Source organism: Bactrocera latifrons, unplaced genomic scaffold (genome assembly GCF_001853355.1).
Source record: "Bactrocera latifrons isolate USDA-ARS-PBARC rearing strain unplaced genomic scaffold, ASM185335v1 scaffold_145, whole genome shotgun sequence".
Lineage (NCBI taxonomy): Eukaryota > Metazoa > Arthropoda > Insecta > Diptera > Tephritidae > Bactrocera > Bactrocera latifrons.
Window position 1 is genome coordinate 835401 of NW_017534908.1, and position 16501 is coordinate 851901.

Sequence of the window (16501 nt, forward strand, 5' to 3'; positions counted from 1 at the left end):
ACTTCCACACACATAGTGAGTGACCTGTATTATTCAGTGAAATTGAATCCAATGAAAAATGAAAAAATATGTATGGAAAGGTGCTAAAGATGTTGAAAGCGTGCCAAGCATATATTGTAAGACATTTATGAGCGAATGATGCAGTGAAAAAGAGCGAGTGCGGGTGGTAACTGAGTAAAACATGGAAGCCCGAAACTTGTATGATACTACTAGATAGATACTAGTATATTTTCCCAAATACTATCGGTTATTTAAAGGATATTTTCGAAAAATACCGCAAGACTATCGAACAAACTTACCATTTGATCTAATTGACTCGGATTGCTCCATATACACTGTGCGCGCACAGAGAATTGATGAAATTTTTTCCTAGCTTGGTACAACATCTTTTATTTTCGAGAGAAGTTTGATTTCAATGTTTGGAGAACGTGAAAAGTTTATTTGGTGATTGCCGAAATTATATAATATATTCATTATAGGCGAAAAATTTAAGATAGCGGCTAAAGGAGCTCCGTCAGGATCGGTAAGGACATCTCTGAGCCGTTCTGGTAGTTAACGAGAGCAAGACTTCCACTCCGCAGGTGGAGAAGGACCTGGCGTTGTATGGAGCCTCCACAATATCGAAAGAAGTTAAAGAAGTAGTGCTAGAAACGCGGCTTATTGGCATCAGAGAGATCAACATCACTTATGAATCGACTCAACACATTTTGGTTAATGGTTTGGGTAGTGTTAGACTCGTATTAAAAGATCTGAATCTTTTGCAAAACGACATCGAGTCACATAAGGTCACATAAGACATGCAATATAATGGTGAAACTGTAAAACAATCTATCACATCTAAGGTTTATAACAAGTATATGAATATTTGGTTTGGGACTCTATTTTAAAGGCGGTAATAAAGATATGTAATTTGTTGGTTTGGAGGATGGAGCCATGTGTAAACGTTTACGCAAGTTATTAAAGCTCTCTGAGCACAATTCACAACATTATTTTACATATGGCTCATGCAGCTTCTCAGGTCATAGATCAGGTATCTCCCGGGTATAAAAAAAAAAAAAAAAACAAAAAACATCCGTTTGAAGGTGAGCTAAAGACGAAGGCGAAAGGTCCCCTCCCCAGTAAAAAACACTACCAATGAAAAGAAGAAAAAAAGAGCAAAAAAGGGCAAAAAAGAGAGTAGAGAATCGTCACCCTCATACTGATTCTGGACATACATTCGTTAATAGATAAGATAAAATGGGCACCTGGATTTCCACCTAACCCACCTTTCCACTCAGTGGCTATGGGTGGCCTAGAAGCTAACTATATCCAGTGGGAGAGATATGAGACTTGAGTAGGTTAGGTTTAGAGGATTAAAATTCTATACACCGGCTTTCGATGCTTCTTCCTACTAAAAAAAGTCTATCATAATCCAGCAGTAATTGTTGCTAATACAGACGACGATCTCATTTTATGTGGATCATTGAATTCAGACCTATGTATACACACTCTAGTGGAATGAACATCAGAAAAGGCGACAGAAGGTTCAAGGATCAAAAGTACGAAATCGGTTGGTACATGGAAATCCAAATGGACTTCAGAAAAGATTCGAGGATTCAAAATCGAAAATGGATTGTTTTTTTTTAAATCTGTGACGTGAATAAAATTTTAGGGTCATCCACCAAACGGAAAAGCAAAGGTACGGAGTATCGGGCGATGGTTGAAGAATGATTTATGAACGGCTTAGAAGGTATGTTTTAAGAATATTAATATTCGAGATCAAAATACTCGACATACCCAAACTCGTCTCACTCATATGATCACATCGTAAGCAGATTCGATGGACTCATTCTATACAATCTATAAAATCGACTTGATTGGAAATTACAGTACCCGTTCCCACGACAGTCGGGTCTACGAAAACCGGAACGGACCCGGATTTTTATCCGGCCAAGGACTGTCAACTCGGCAGAATTCTGCCGTTACAACAGTAATAGAATCATTTCCACGACATTCGGGCCTAATTGAAGTTAACTATTGTAACTGGAACGTACCCAGATTTTATTAAAGATTTAACCGGACAAGGACTGTCAACGCGTCACCATTCCACAAAATGGCTTTATGAATATTTTATGCCGCAACAGCAACAACAACAGGCTATAATACTGTGCTCTAAACAAATGCTCTTAGCATTTCACTAGGAAGTGTTGATTTATATATAAATGTACTCAAAAATCATCTATTCTACAAAGGAATAAGTTATTTTCCAACTTGGTGAATCAACGTCGCATGGCCTTTTCTAACAACGTCAATACAATTTAAATGCTCAAACTGTAAGTGAAAGAAGCTTCAATTTCCATACTCGTCACATAAAATGTTGAGTACAGCGCCCTTTATTGGCACACCAGATAAAGATGAAACGCACGCTTAACGGCAAATGACTTTACAAAGCGTAAATATATAATATTTTATATCAAATTTGTTGTAAGTGCGCAAAAAAATTGGACTGCGTCAAAATTGTGTTCGCTTGCAAATGTGTCGCACATGCAATTGTCGACTGCAGGGGGGCGGGAGGTCATTTAACGGCATATATATTATTAGCAAAATTAATATGTTAAGCTTACTTCACTGGCTTTGTTCCATTAAAATTTGTTTAAAATGAATGCAAACGTTTGCTTACTTTCTTAAATATTTGTTTTCTTTTTGTTTTTGTAAAATTTCTTACATGCATATTTCGTTTATGATAAAATGGTTAAATGAATTGTATGCTGCTATCACAATAATTTGATTACAATTAAATTTTCATTATTAATATGTATTTTAAATTTCATTTTAATACGTGTTTGCAAGGTTGGATTTTGTTTATTTATTTTGTTGTTGTTTTTTGTTTGTTTTTAGCTTTCTCGTTTTACCCTATAATAAAGGGTTGCTGTGTTGTTGTATTTATGGTAATTTATATTAACTTAACTAGCACTTAAATGTAATTCGTATTAAAAATAATATTATTTATGTATGTGTGTGTGTGTGAGTATTTGCACACATACGTACATGTTGTCGTTTAAATATTAAAATTTTTTGTTTTATATATGTATGTATGTAGTTACAGTTACTAGTTATTATAAATAATATTCGTGTGATGATTTGAAACTGAATTTACAGCATTTATGTAAGTAATTTTATTATGTTGCGCAGTGTAATGTGTACAATGAACGAACTGTATACTATTTGTATTTATTTTCTGCACAAACTAAATCAATAATATTTTTGCATTTTATTTTTGATATTTTTTAATTCTATTTTGGAAAATGCTTTCAATTCTTTTTTGAAATTTTTTTAAATTCTATTTTGAATTTTTTTTAAATGCTACTTTGAAATTTTTTTTCAATTCTATTTTTGAAAAATTTTCGAGTTTATTTTAGTTATTATTTTCTTGAATTTAATTTTTAATAATTTTCAATTCTATTTTAAACTATTTTCGAGTGTATTTTAAGTTTTGAATTTTTATTTTTTAGTTTGAATTTTTTTGGCTTTATTTTTAATTTTTCAATTTTATTTTAATTTTTTTGTTTCTTTTTGCCAAGTTCATTATTTTACCTATGCATGTACATATGCATTTTGAACTCACTTAACATATACATATTTACTTTTATTTTTTCTGTAAGTTTTTTATTTGCTGCTACATTAATGTTATAAGTCTGTAGGTTTGAGCGCATATTCACAACTTCGCTTGACAGCGTTTGCTGATTTCGAAAACTACACAATTTGTAGTCATAAAAATGCATAAAAAATAGTTTAGTTTTCCAAAAAATAAACAAATATTTGTTTTTGTTCTTTTAACTAATTTAATATTTTTTTATTCTGAAAAATAAAATCTGAATAACACGATTTTTTCGGTATAATTGCTTTAATCAAGCATTTCGTTATAAATAATTGTTTCAATAAAGTGTTTTGTTAGCAGTAAGTTTTGTTAGTGTTAAGTTAAAGCAGAATCAATAGCAAAGTGACGATGGTAAGTCGAGTTGTTTAAAAAAATTATATCTTTCAATTATTTTAGTAATATTTTGTAGATTAGAAACAGGGTTGCAAATAATGCCTTAAAAATAATTTAATTTACATTTAAATATTTTTTTTTTGTAAACCCAAAAATCTTAATTAAAAAAAATTTTAAAATTTTAATCTCAAGAAAAAAAATGTTAATAAAAAAAATTGCCAACCCTGATTAGCAATGAAAAAACAGCGCAAGTAAAATTTTTGGGTTAAATTTTAAGTTGAGATATTTTTTTAATAATAAACAGTTTTCAACTAAGAATTGTTTAATAAAAATGAATATTGTTAATTGTATCAAATAACAAAGCATAATTAGTTTTTTACAAAAAAATTTAATAAAAAATAATTAATTAAGAAAAATGCATAATTTATACTTTCAATGCTAATTATGCTGTAATATAATTAATTATAATGCTTTATTGTTTTCAAATTAACGTGTAAATAATATTAAAAAATTTTTCCCTTCAATAAAATAGTCGAAATATGTTAGTTATGCGCTTTGTATATTAAAAGTCGCCAAATACAGCCATTAAGAGTAACCGCATTGATTTTTTTTCATGCTTCTGTAAATATTATCGTAATTTGAAAGTCTCCCTGCTTAGAATAAGATTTATATAAAGACCAATATTGAGTCTCAAAGAAGTCTTAAACATTACCTTAAGGGGTTGTAACCACTTGTGCATTTCAAAAATTTGATTTTTATTGCGCATATATAGTTGAACTTCCAAAACTAAAATTTGTTTAACTCGAAGTTCAAATAACTCAAAGTTCTCCATAACACGTATTCTTGAATTGACAATATAATTAATCGGTTTTTTATTTCGCATATACAGTTGAACATAACTGGAAGTCCTCCATAATTCGAAATCTTAAATTATCAATAGAGGTCAAATTTCATATCAATTTCCTTCTATAACTCGAAGTCTCTCTAACACGAAGTGTTTTTGTGGATTGTGATGATTCGAGTTTGGGAAGTTCAACTGTATATCGAAAGTACATATCTTCGAGAATATTCTTCGAAAATTTTAAAAGTTGATTCGACAAATAATTTTGAAGATATAAACGTTTTTATCAGATATTTTAATCAGTGCTATCGGCTCCCAAAACTTTAAAGTTTAAAGCGTTTTTTCGAAATGTTGTTTTCTGAGTTAGTGAGGATCGATGGACTCGCGAGTTTTCACACCACTTTCCACATATACATATTGTGAAAGGAATAAGAAATAATTTCGATTTCTAAACCAACCTTGAAATGTAAATTTGATAAAAAGAACTGCATGTTTTTGGCAAGCCGTCATTTTGTCAAAGATCAAAAGTTTCAGTAGTTCTTCGATTAAAATCTGTATTCAACTTGAGTAATTTTTTTTTTTTTTGTTTTGAATTTGAGTAGATTTTTCAGTAGAAAAACCTTCCTTCTTTGAGTAGAAAATTTTTTATGCAGAATAATCTTCCTTCGCGCCGGACAATTTTTTTCGGAAGCCCTTCTGAACATTAAATGGAATCCAAAAATTGTAAAATTAATCGCTGATTATTAAATTGCATGAAACTCTTTTAATCTACAATATTTTTTATTTTATTTCTATATTTTTGTATTAAATAAAATGCTTCTTCCAAAATAATTAGTCAAAAAATGAGTTTTTTCTGACTTAAAAAGTGGATATAAGCCCTTAAGTCGACTAATGATGATATTGACGCAGATTTAGTTAAACATTTGGTTTTTATTTTGAAATTAATCGAGTATTAGCAATGTTTAAATTTGTATCGAAATATCTGAATGTGTTTCTAAAGTTAAATGCTTCAAAATTTTAATTTTAATTAAAGAAAAAAATTAAAAATGCTAATTTGTGTAATTAAATACATTTTCTAGGGTAAAGCAGGTTTATTTGCGTTTTTTTAAGTTCAACAAAAACAATAAAAAAAGTATGAATGAAGCTATATTTTAAATTTTTTAATTGACACATTTTTTTTTGGAAAACAGATTTTTATTATTTTTTTTTAAATATTTAAATTTTTATATGTTTTTTATTCAAAGAATTTATAACATAAATAAAGATTTTTAAGGTAAATCAGTGTTTTAAGGTTCAAGAAAAACATATAAATTAAACTATTTTTTTCTCAATTGATAATTTATTTTCGAAAAAATATTTCTATTATTATTTTTAATTTTTATGTTTTTTTTTTTAATCAAAGACTTTATGACATAAATTATAATTTTTAACACCTAGCTGCAGGTTTTCAAAAGTTTTTATGGCAGAAGGTATATCAAAAATATTTCCAAATGCTTAGCTACCTCCAATTGTGGTGTATTTGGCGCGTCAAAATTTATTATTGTATTATTTATGTTAGTTGTTATGACCATACATATGTATTGTATAATATATGTAATTTTATATGTACTTTGAAAGCCTTTAATTGTTACTTCATATTTTTCACTTAAATATTTGTAATTAATCTCAATTGCAATGATACTGACGGTTGTTGGCTATTACTATATATATTTATATACATATATTAAATATTTTTTGTTTTTGTTTGCACAAATTGCATTTTTACAACTCAGTTTTTGTAATGAAAATGTGTACGAATTTATTTATGTTTGCATGTACTCGTATGTATGTATGTATGTGTATAGATTTGGCATATTATAAAATTTTTTATTTATTTATTTCTTTTTCAAATTTGAACATCTTTTGATTTGCGATATTTGAGTGCTTGCCGAAAAAAAATTAATTGTTGCACAAAATTGCTTAAAATTTAGTTTGCAAACACACAAAAAATGAAAAAATATGCATAATAAAATTTCTATTTTCATTAACATAGAGAATCGAGTAAACAAATTCGTGTAAAGAAACATGAAATTAATCAATGGCGCAGATCACGATTTTTCGCTTTGATTTTGTAAATACAATTAATTTATACATTTATGTATGAACATGAAAAATGCACGCGACTGTAGGAAAAATTTCACACTTTTTTCTCCTTCAACTAACGTCAAGCAGCTCGCGCTTGTACACAAACGACAACTTAAAATAACCACAACGAGGCGTAGTACTTGGATTCTTTTGTAAATTTGATTAGCATTGGCACAAACTTACGTCTTAAGTCATTTTTATTCCTCTGACTTCAAAAAAAGTTGAATAGGAGCTGGTCACTTACATATTTTTGCTATGCTGAGCCATTAAAGGTTAGTGCTATTGTTGTTGTTTTAGCTCCTCCTGCCAGCACTACTTCGTGTTCCTGTTATTGTTGTTTTTCGTTGCTGCATACGCTTGTCTTGCGCTTTCTTCACAGCTTGTGCTTACTGGCTTGTTCGATTGTTTACTTTGGCTCGACTGGCGATTATTTTAAGTTGTCCTTGTGAATGTATGTATCTATGGTTGTATCTATGTATGTATGTATGAATGAAAGTTAATTGTTAATGTTGCTTAAACCGAACTAGTAATCTTATTGTATTTCTATTTTTATAATTTTTTTTCTTCTCATAATTGCTGCAGTAATTTGCTGTTGTTGTGTAAAGTCATAGCTGTTTCAATAGACAGCCTTTGTCCAACTTAATTAACTTGCCTTGGAACGCATACGCTGTCGTTCACGTCTTACCATCATCGCAATCGTAATTGTTGTTGTTGTTATTGCTGTCGCATTTACTTCGCCTCGCCATTACCGCGTTAGTCAGTTAGTGTTTAGTTCGTTTCTTCTCTGTTACATTAGTCAGACTAATAATCGTATTCGGTGGTGCTATTTTCGTGGCAGCTACTGTCAACCGCCCATTCACCTGTTCAACTTCCACCAAACGCTCGTGTCGTTGTTGTTGTTGTTGCTGTTGCTCATCCTCACCTTCACCGTTCAACAAGCGTGTGTGCTCCGATTCAACGGCACTGCTGCCCCCCTCCTCAGCGGTTCATAATCATTGTACAGTGTTGGCTAACATAGCGCTTGTTGTTGGTGTTGGTCCAACGCTGGCTGCAGCTGCTGCGGCCGCCGCCGCTGCCGCTGTTGTTGTTGGCCGTTCGCCCACATCTTGACAGATGGTGTGTAGCTTTTCCATTTCCGATTTCGTCACTATATTAATTGAGCTAACTTTGGCGCGTTGATATGCCACCACTGTGTTCTCTCCCAAACACTTGATACACACATAGCCAATGAGCACGGCAATGCCGACGGTGAGTACGCGCACCAGCGGATCAACATATAGTTGAATGACCACCCAGGCGCTGGCGCCGGCGACACACATCAGCGTGATCAGTATGATTGTCTTGGTCCAGTGTTGCATGTTGAAGCCCTTTTCCCAGTCGAGTCTGCAATTTTGGTGCAAAAATGAGTATATTAAGTGATATGAGCGTAAGTGAAATCAGTTTCGAAGAATATTTTTTATTTACATTTTATTTTTTTTAACTCTTAATGCTAAGCAAGGGCCCTATAAAATATGGAATTTTGTAACAAATCAAGAAAAAACGTTAACTTCGTTTAAACCGAAGCAATAATACACTTCACAARTAAAGTTTTCCATACAAAAACTGGATTTTTATCGATCAGTTTGCACTGTTGTTTCATTTTGATCGCTCAGTTTGTATGATAGCTGTATGCTATAGTGGTAGGACCTGGAATATGGAATTTTGTAACAAATCAAGAAAAAACGTTAACTTCGTTTAAACCGAAGCAATAATACACTTCACAATTTTGTAACAAATCAAGAAAAAACGTTAACTTCGTTTAAACCGAAGCAATAATACACTTCACAAGTAAAGTTTTCCATACAAAAACTGGATTTTTATCGATCAGTTTGCACTGTTGTTTCATTTTGATCGCTCAGTTTGTATGATAGCTGTATGCTATAGTGGTAGGACCTGGAATATGGAATTTTGTAACAAATCAAGAAAAAACGTTAACTTCGTTTAAACCGAAGCAATAATACACTTCACAAGTAAAGTTTTCCATACAAAAACTGGATTTTTATCGATCAGTTTGCACTGTTGTTTCATTTTGATCGCTCAGTTTGTATGATAGCTGTATGCTATAGTGGTAGGACCTGAGTAATTTCTTTAGACATTGCATCGTTGCTTTGAATAAAATTCATGCCAAATTTGGCAAACATATCTCGTAAAATGAAAAAAAAAAAATTCATACGAGAATAAAACTTTTATCGTTCAGTCTGCATGGCAAACGTTCTTCTAAGGAACCTTTCATATTTGTGTGAAGGATATTATGGCTTCGTTAACGTTTTTCCTTACTTCAAATAGTTAGTTATTACAACTAAAGCGAGCGATAGCTAAAAATTATAACAATTTTATTTGTATCTTAAATACCACATAATAAATACTATATTATTATAAATATTAAATTACTTACTTTTTGCTCTTCTCAATTTCATACGGGAAACCACAAACTTTACACGACAACTGCGCATCTGGCGAACTACAGCTCTCCACTAGCCAACGTTTGAGACACTCATGATGTACAGAACTAACATCGCCGGTGCAGCGGCATGGCTGTATGAGCGGTTCGGGCTTGTCACTATCATAACAAATCCAACAGTCTTTTTTCGTCAAAAACGATTGACCTTCCTCGGGTGACAGGCTTTTGGTTTCCGCCGATGTCGTCGGTATAGATGGGTCAATTTGACGCGACAGCAATTTACGTGGATTTAAGATCCACAGCTGTTCGGGCGCCATTGAATTCCACAAGCAGCAAGGGAACCAAACAGCAACACCCATCTCTACAATGCGGAAGACAATGTCATGCCAATTGCGTGAGTACACTGGCACTCTAAGAGTACAAAAGGAGGAAATAAAAAATAACATTTATTGATTCATAAAATTTAGTATTAATGTGAAACTCACTTTGTTTTCCAGAAATCACCCAATGTCTCTGATGTGAGGAAGCCCACAATGACTATTAACATAATCGCCTGTGATAATAAACCCAAGCGTGACTGGTGCAGTTGTGAGGCATTTACAATCGCTTCGCTGGGTCCAAGTATTTTGCCAGTTTGATCGTAAACGAAGCCGCCGCGCAATTTGAAAAACACTTCGACGCCATAGATCAAAAAGAACACGACCACAATGAGCAAGAGTACGGCATAACAGCCGTTGAAGATGTGCGCATAATTCTGTCGATCGTTGATAATCAACGAAGAAAAAACCTCAACGCCGAATAAGCTGTAGAGGAATAAGTTAAATGCTACAAAGCCGAGGAAACTCTTCGATAGAAATTGTGACTTCTCCCAACGGATGTCGCGTAAATGGAAAATCTGAAAATAAAAACAGAGAAATTCGTTGAGTGACCCAAAGTAAAAAAAAAAAACAAATAAGGAAGCGCCAAGTTTTGGTGTAACCGAACATTTTATACTCTTGCAACTCGCAAGAATTAAACTTGCGGATATTACTTCAGACTCTGGAAAAGCTTTTTTCAAAAAATTTCGGAAAGAATTGAACATTCAATATTCCAGAAATTGTGAGTAAATTACAATGAAATTTGGAATATTCGTGACTTATATTAAAGGTGATTAACTTAGCCCTAGCAGTGATCTTTTAAGAAGATTACCAAAGAGGTAAGGGCTAACCCTAAAACCACTTCTCGCATTATTAAACGGTTTAAGGAAGATGAGAGCATTGACAGGAAGAGAGGTTCTGGTAAAAAGAAGGGGCCACATGATCGTGAAAACGTTGTGACTATTCTCAAGAAAGAGCCAATCCTTGCGGACAGGAACCTCGAAGCAGTGTTGCTGAAAAATTTAAAGTGACAAAATTTCCAAAGAAATTTCTTGTGTGGCAGGTTGCTTCCATTTCTAAGCCGACATGAAGTGTCCACGTTTGCCTCACTTCATGTCACCACAGCAAAATAACCTTAGAGAAGCGAATCCATCTAACTATCCAGAACTTAGGCCGCTTGAGAGATACTGGGCTTTAGTAAAACGAGACATGAAGGAAACAAAAAAAGTGACCAAGGACCTTCAAAACTTTAAAAGAAAGTGATCTTCAGCAGCTATGAGATTAGCAAAGGACAGTACCACAAAAGCAGTAATGGACGGGGTTCGGGAAAAAAATTAAAATCATTAATAAAACATATTTTTTTGGTTTCTTTTCCTGTTTTTACAAATTTAAAAAAAAATTTTAATAAAATATTTTAGTTTATAAAAATCGGACAACTGGTCGACGCAGTCCTTAGTTTTTAACAGTAAGGTTATATGGGGAATGGGCACATTGTTAGTAGAAGTTCTTATAAAAATTGACCTAAGCGAATTTGACAATTATAGCTATAGTGGTCTAAGAGATGTGTACATTAAATCTATTAGAAGGCGGTGCCAAATCCACTTTTTGAAAATTTTAAGCGCAAAGATGTGCAAAATATTTAATTACATATCAATTCAGATGTAATACACTTATGTTAACGACTTTTTCAGTCCACGAAACACTTTTTATAAGCATTGGCCTTCAGTTCTTTCAAAGAACTTTGTTTTATATTTTCAATCGACTGTAAACGGGTTCCAATTCGATGATTGTTGACTTTTTTGCATGTCAAACTCGTAAACTCATGTCTCACCGGCATTTACAATGCACTCCATGAATGTAGGATCGCAATTCGCACGATTAAGCATGTTCACGGTATAGCTTTTGAAAAAAACTTTGGCGCTATCTTTATGTTGATAGCCAAAATATTCACTAAAATTATTCGAGCAGACTCGTGAGAGATCTCTCTAACACTTGCCCGACGATTTTCAAGCACCAGATCCTTCACTTTCTAATATTTTCATCAATTGAAGAGGTCGACCACCTCGTAGGCTTGTGTTTTTGATAAAACTGAATCAACGTAAGCCTTTTGCAACATTCGCAACGATTTCGAACACGATATTTGGTTAGAAATACAAAATATGAGACAAATACTTTCATCGATATTTTTATCCATTGTAAAAATCGCAACACACTACTGAGGTGTACCGACTTAAGCAGCTGCTGTAAACGAATTGGTTAAGAGTTCGCGCTCATACTTGCATAGTAATTTAGAACAGTTCTACCAACTTGGAAAATTACATTTTTTCAAAATATTATTTATTCGGGAAATTTTCGTCACAATCTACTCTGTAGCAACATTTTACAAGAGCATAATAATATTTATAGAGTCAGGACGTTTTTTTTTTATAAAATCTGTACTTATATTATTTTCTTAGAAAAATATTGTAAGTATTGAAATAAATTTTTTATTTTAAAAATAAAATTACCACAATAATGATTTTTAGGCACAACAAAAATATTAGATGATTTTAACGGAATTTTAAATTCAATTAATTGAGCGCACACCTGAAATGATAAAGTCTTTAGTCTGTTTTTCCTTAATTCATCATATATTATTTTTAAAATTTTTACACATTATTATCATAGTTCAAAAAAATGTGTTTAATGAGTAACAAATATTAAATTTTTTTTATAAATTTCAGTGACTTTTAAACACGCACATCCTCGCGATTTGGCAGTTTCGAATTGAATGTTTATGAAAAATTTATTATTCTGCACTTTCATAATAAATAAAACGCGTTGATAAAAATTCATGAAAAAATATTGACTGTTTTTAGTACGTAGAAAGCAAATAACAATGGAAAAAAATAAACAAAGTAAAAAAAAATAGCTAAGAATACCTCCAATTGCTGCGATAATAGTACTATGTACTAAAAAAAATTAATTAAATGTACTGAATTATCAACTGACGTGTTTTTATACCGTTAATATGGTTCAGTGATTACAAAACACCTATAAACATACATAAATATAATACAATATCAAGGATACTTGCACTCAAAGTGAACTATAGAGTTGTTGTCAATTTGTGGTTGTGGTGTTCAATATAACGCTATTAATCGAATATACCGAAATTTAGATAACTCAACTACTGCGGCGATAACGGGCGGGTGAGAGGGCGAAATAATTAACTCAATGAGCGAAAATTAAAAAGTTGTAAATCTATTACTGCTTTATAACTGGGCACGTTACATCACATTACTGTAATCCACAGAGCGGTTACTGACCCATGAACACAAGGCGTGAGTTACATGTACATTAAATTATTACAATGGTGGTGCCCTGAAAGCAATAAAGTTTAGTGTCTTACAGTCTGTTACTAAATTGGCTAACTTTTATTAATTATTGGGTCGGTGTCTGAGTAATGCTCCTTTTTTGTGCAATTTAAATACGATTTATTTTTATTGTGTTCCTACGACAGTCGGGTCAAAGTAATCGGAACGGACCCGGATTATTATCCTGTCAAGGACTGGCAACTCGGCACCATTTCTCGAAACTGCTTCAGGAATGTTTTATGCCTCTACAACATCAAATTTAATCTCTTAACAATCTCTCGAGTTGTTATTTGGCGATTTGCAGCGACCAACGAATTTATTTTATCGACAAAATATTTTGGAAAATATTTCACAAACAAGTATATTATATAATGCACATATGTATGTATGTTCAAACATGTATATAACGATAAAGCGGTTGAGTGTGAAGTTGGCTGCGAAAAAATTCAATAATAATGATTAATTAATGAACGACCCAATAGTTAATTAGTTCTTATCGAAATATGAAGTGAAATATACATCAAATGTTTATTAGGGTGAACCAAAAAAGAAATATTAATATCAAATGTATGGTTTAAATGGACCTATGTATATTCAGAAAAAAACATTTCCGCAAGGCGGCCTTATTAGCTTGAAGCCAGTGGGTGAGCAAGTTAAAGTTTCAAAGCTTTTAATATACAATTAGAATTTTCAAAAAATCGATTTTTTTTAATTCGAAGATTTCTTCTCGCCGATAAATATTTCTTTTATAAACAATTCAAGGCCGAAATGTTTGGTCAAATTTTTTTTGTTTTTTAAAAACCGCCATTTTGAAAAAAATTTTTTTTGTGTATTCCTTCGATTAAGGGGTTATATATGTACGTTGCGATCGGTCAAAAAATCGGAAATTTTTTAATGCTCCATCAGAAAGTATAAGTCTTAGAGAATGTTCTCCCAAATTTTTATAAAGATTTGTGCATTAGAACCAAAGTTATAGCGTTGCATAACGCACGTAGTCATAGGACGAAAGTCTAGCACATGCTGCTTAAACGTGATTATTTGGAAATCGTTTTTTTTTTTCATTTGGCGTGAGCACGATTGCAAAGAATCTATCTCACCGCTTTTCTTTATTTTTTTTAATTCTTTCATAACTAATGTAGGCAGTCCGAAGTCTTTTTTATATAAATTTAAATTGCAATTAAATAAAAATTTGTGAGACGGTAAACATGACTTTTTGAAAACATGAGCCTCGTTTCCACAAAAATTTTTTTTAGGAAAACCCTTCTTTCACGGACCCCGCACGGAATCGTGCTCACCGTCAAACTCTTCAAGAAGATCGCATTTTGAGGAAAGCGCACAACTCTGATATTTTTCATTGTTTCTGAATGTCTAAATGTATTTTTTCACTTCGCAATATGTTCTTTCGAAACGGATAACTCATATTCAATAAAAATGAGCGCTACATCCCCTAAAAAATTCCCAAATGTTCCTTTATTTTTCCGCAACACAACGTATATAACCCCTTAATTACTCGATTTAACATTACTTTCATGAAATCTGTAGGTTTTTTAATTTCTGAGGATCCAGTTCAGAGATATAGTGGTCGCCGCAAAACATATTTTTTGAGAGGAGCCCCCGGTGCTGTAGTTCCTTTCCAAATATGTAAATATTTTTACTAATACTAAGTAAGAAATAATTCTAGAAAATTCGCTCTTTATCGGTCTTCTGACTGTATACAACCTCTTAAAGAAAAAACCTCGATATTATTATTTTTTTTGCTCACCCTAAGAAATATTTGTTTGGTGCACATTGATTCAAATAAAATTAGATTTCACTTGAAAAATATTGAGTGCAAACCACTTAGGAAAGTTAACATAAGAGTGCCCTGTATGAATCCACATTAAAACCTACCTACCTGTGGCAGGGAATAAACGCAGGCAAATGCACTTCCACAAATTCTAAGTATATAAATAGGAAAGCTGAAAGTTAAATACTGCAAAAGATCTTAAAAACATCATAAGTGGCGCAGTTATGAAAAACTCTGATTCACTAAATTGCTCCTCTTCTTTTTCAACAGAAAAACTTAATTAAATAAAATATGAAAAACGTCACTATGAAGTCACTCAAAAACAAGAAAAAAGGTAATTTCAACTGCACTGATGCAATAATACCCTTCACAGGTGCATTGCTCACCCTTTTTCTAGCAACGTTTTGGTCTAAACAATCTTCAAGTCGAATTAAGGAAGTCATCCCATGTGACGGTTTCAAAAAATCGATATTTTTTTTTTTTTGAACAACTCCAAACTAGAGCATTCAAAGAATTTGAAGAAATTTGTGTTTTTGTTGTAAAAGTTTTTTTTAAGAGACGGAAAGATGTAGTATATACTATCTATCGTAGAAGCTTGAAGGTGAATAGCCTCCTAGGAATATTTTGCAATACGGCAGCGAGATTAGAAGTCATTTAAGACGCGATTTATTTCAGAAAATACTGAACGCCATTCAGAGTGATGCTATTAAAACCTTCATTTATTCCGTGCCGGTGAAAGGCTATCTTAGAGTCCAAACACCGCCTATCGCAGATGCTGCACTACTTCGTTCTGAGTATTTAAGTAGATTAAACTCCTATCTATGTTGAATTAACTCTGGCATGCTAACCCTACATAAGTCCTACATACAAAGAGACCATCGAACTTCACCTAATATTTCTTCTTTTCCACGATAGTCGGGTCTAAGTAACCGGAACGGATTTTTATCCGGCCAAGGATTCTGAACTCGGTACCATTCCTCGAAATTATGGTCATATGACTTCGATGACAGTTAATTTTGGGCTCTCATACAGCAGCACTCGAAAAGATATTTTTTGTTCAATAAGCATTCGAATTGGCCATTGAAATCCTATTCGGCACCCAAACACCACATCTTTGTCACCAAAGTTTCAAAGGCAAACTATATGGCAAACTATTTTCGCTGTCTGGTGAGGTCTAAGACTCACGATTCATTGATGTTTTAAAAGAATTGTGCGAAGGGCTGCGATAATGCTTGCCGTGAATGCCAAATTGTTTGGGTTTTCAAGGTAATATTTTAAGAATCTATTAAATCTTATCCAAATATAGTATATCCAAGTTCATTTATTGGTTATGAGATTAGAAACATATAAGGGATTCACTTATTTGGTTATAAGCATGAATCCATATAGTAAAAATTAGACAGATCGGCTCTTAAAAATCGTTAAAAAACACTACTACTGGTAAGTGTTTCCGCTTAGGGGGCTAAAGCTCCGGAGTACGCTAAAATTTTGTATTGCAATAGGATGGAGTCATGTGTATTGCGGAGGATGGAGTCATGTGTAGAAGTTCACGCAAGTGAGGAAAGTTTTCTGATCGCCATTCACGTGGGAGTGGCCAGAAACGATTCTTTTACATATGACTCAAGCAG

At 32.6% G+C, this 16501-nt stretch overlaps 1 protein-coding gene across 1 annotated transcript in view; it reads right to left on the bottom strand.

The window, feature by feature from the left end:
* Positions 1–6682: 6682 nt before the first annotated feature.
* Positions 6683–16501, bottom strand: part of LOC108965691 — a 13418-nt gene continuing 3599 nt past the window's right edge. The window contains exons 3-5 of the mRNA XM_018928271.1: positions 9861–10270; positions 9370–9786; positions 6683–8318 (exon numbers count right to left, since the gene is read on the bottom strand). Of these exons, the coding sequence (XP_018783816.1) occupies positions 7928–8318; positions 9370–9786; positions 9861–10270 (1218 nt within the window). The 3' untranslated portion in view covers positions 6683–7927. The remainder of the gene's footprint in view (positions 8319–9369; positions 9787–9860; positions 10271–16501) is intronic.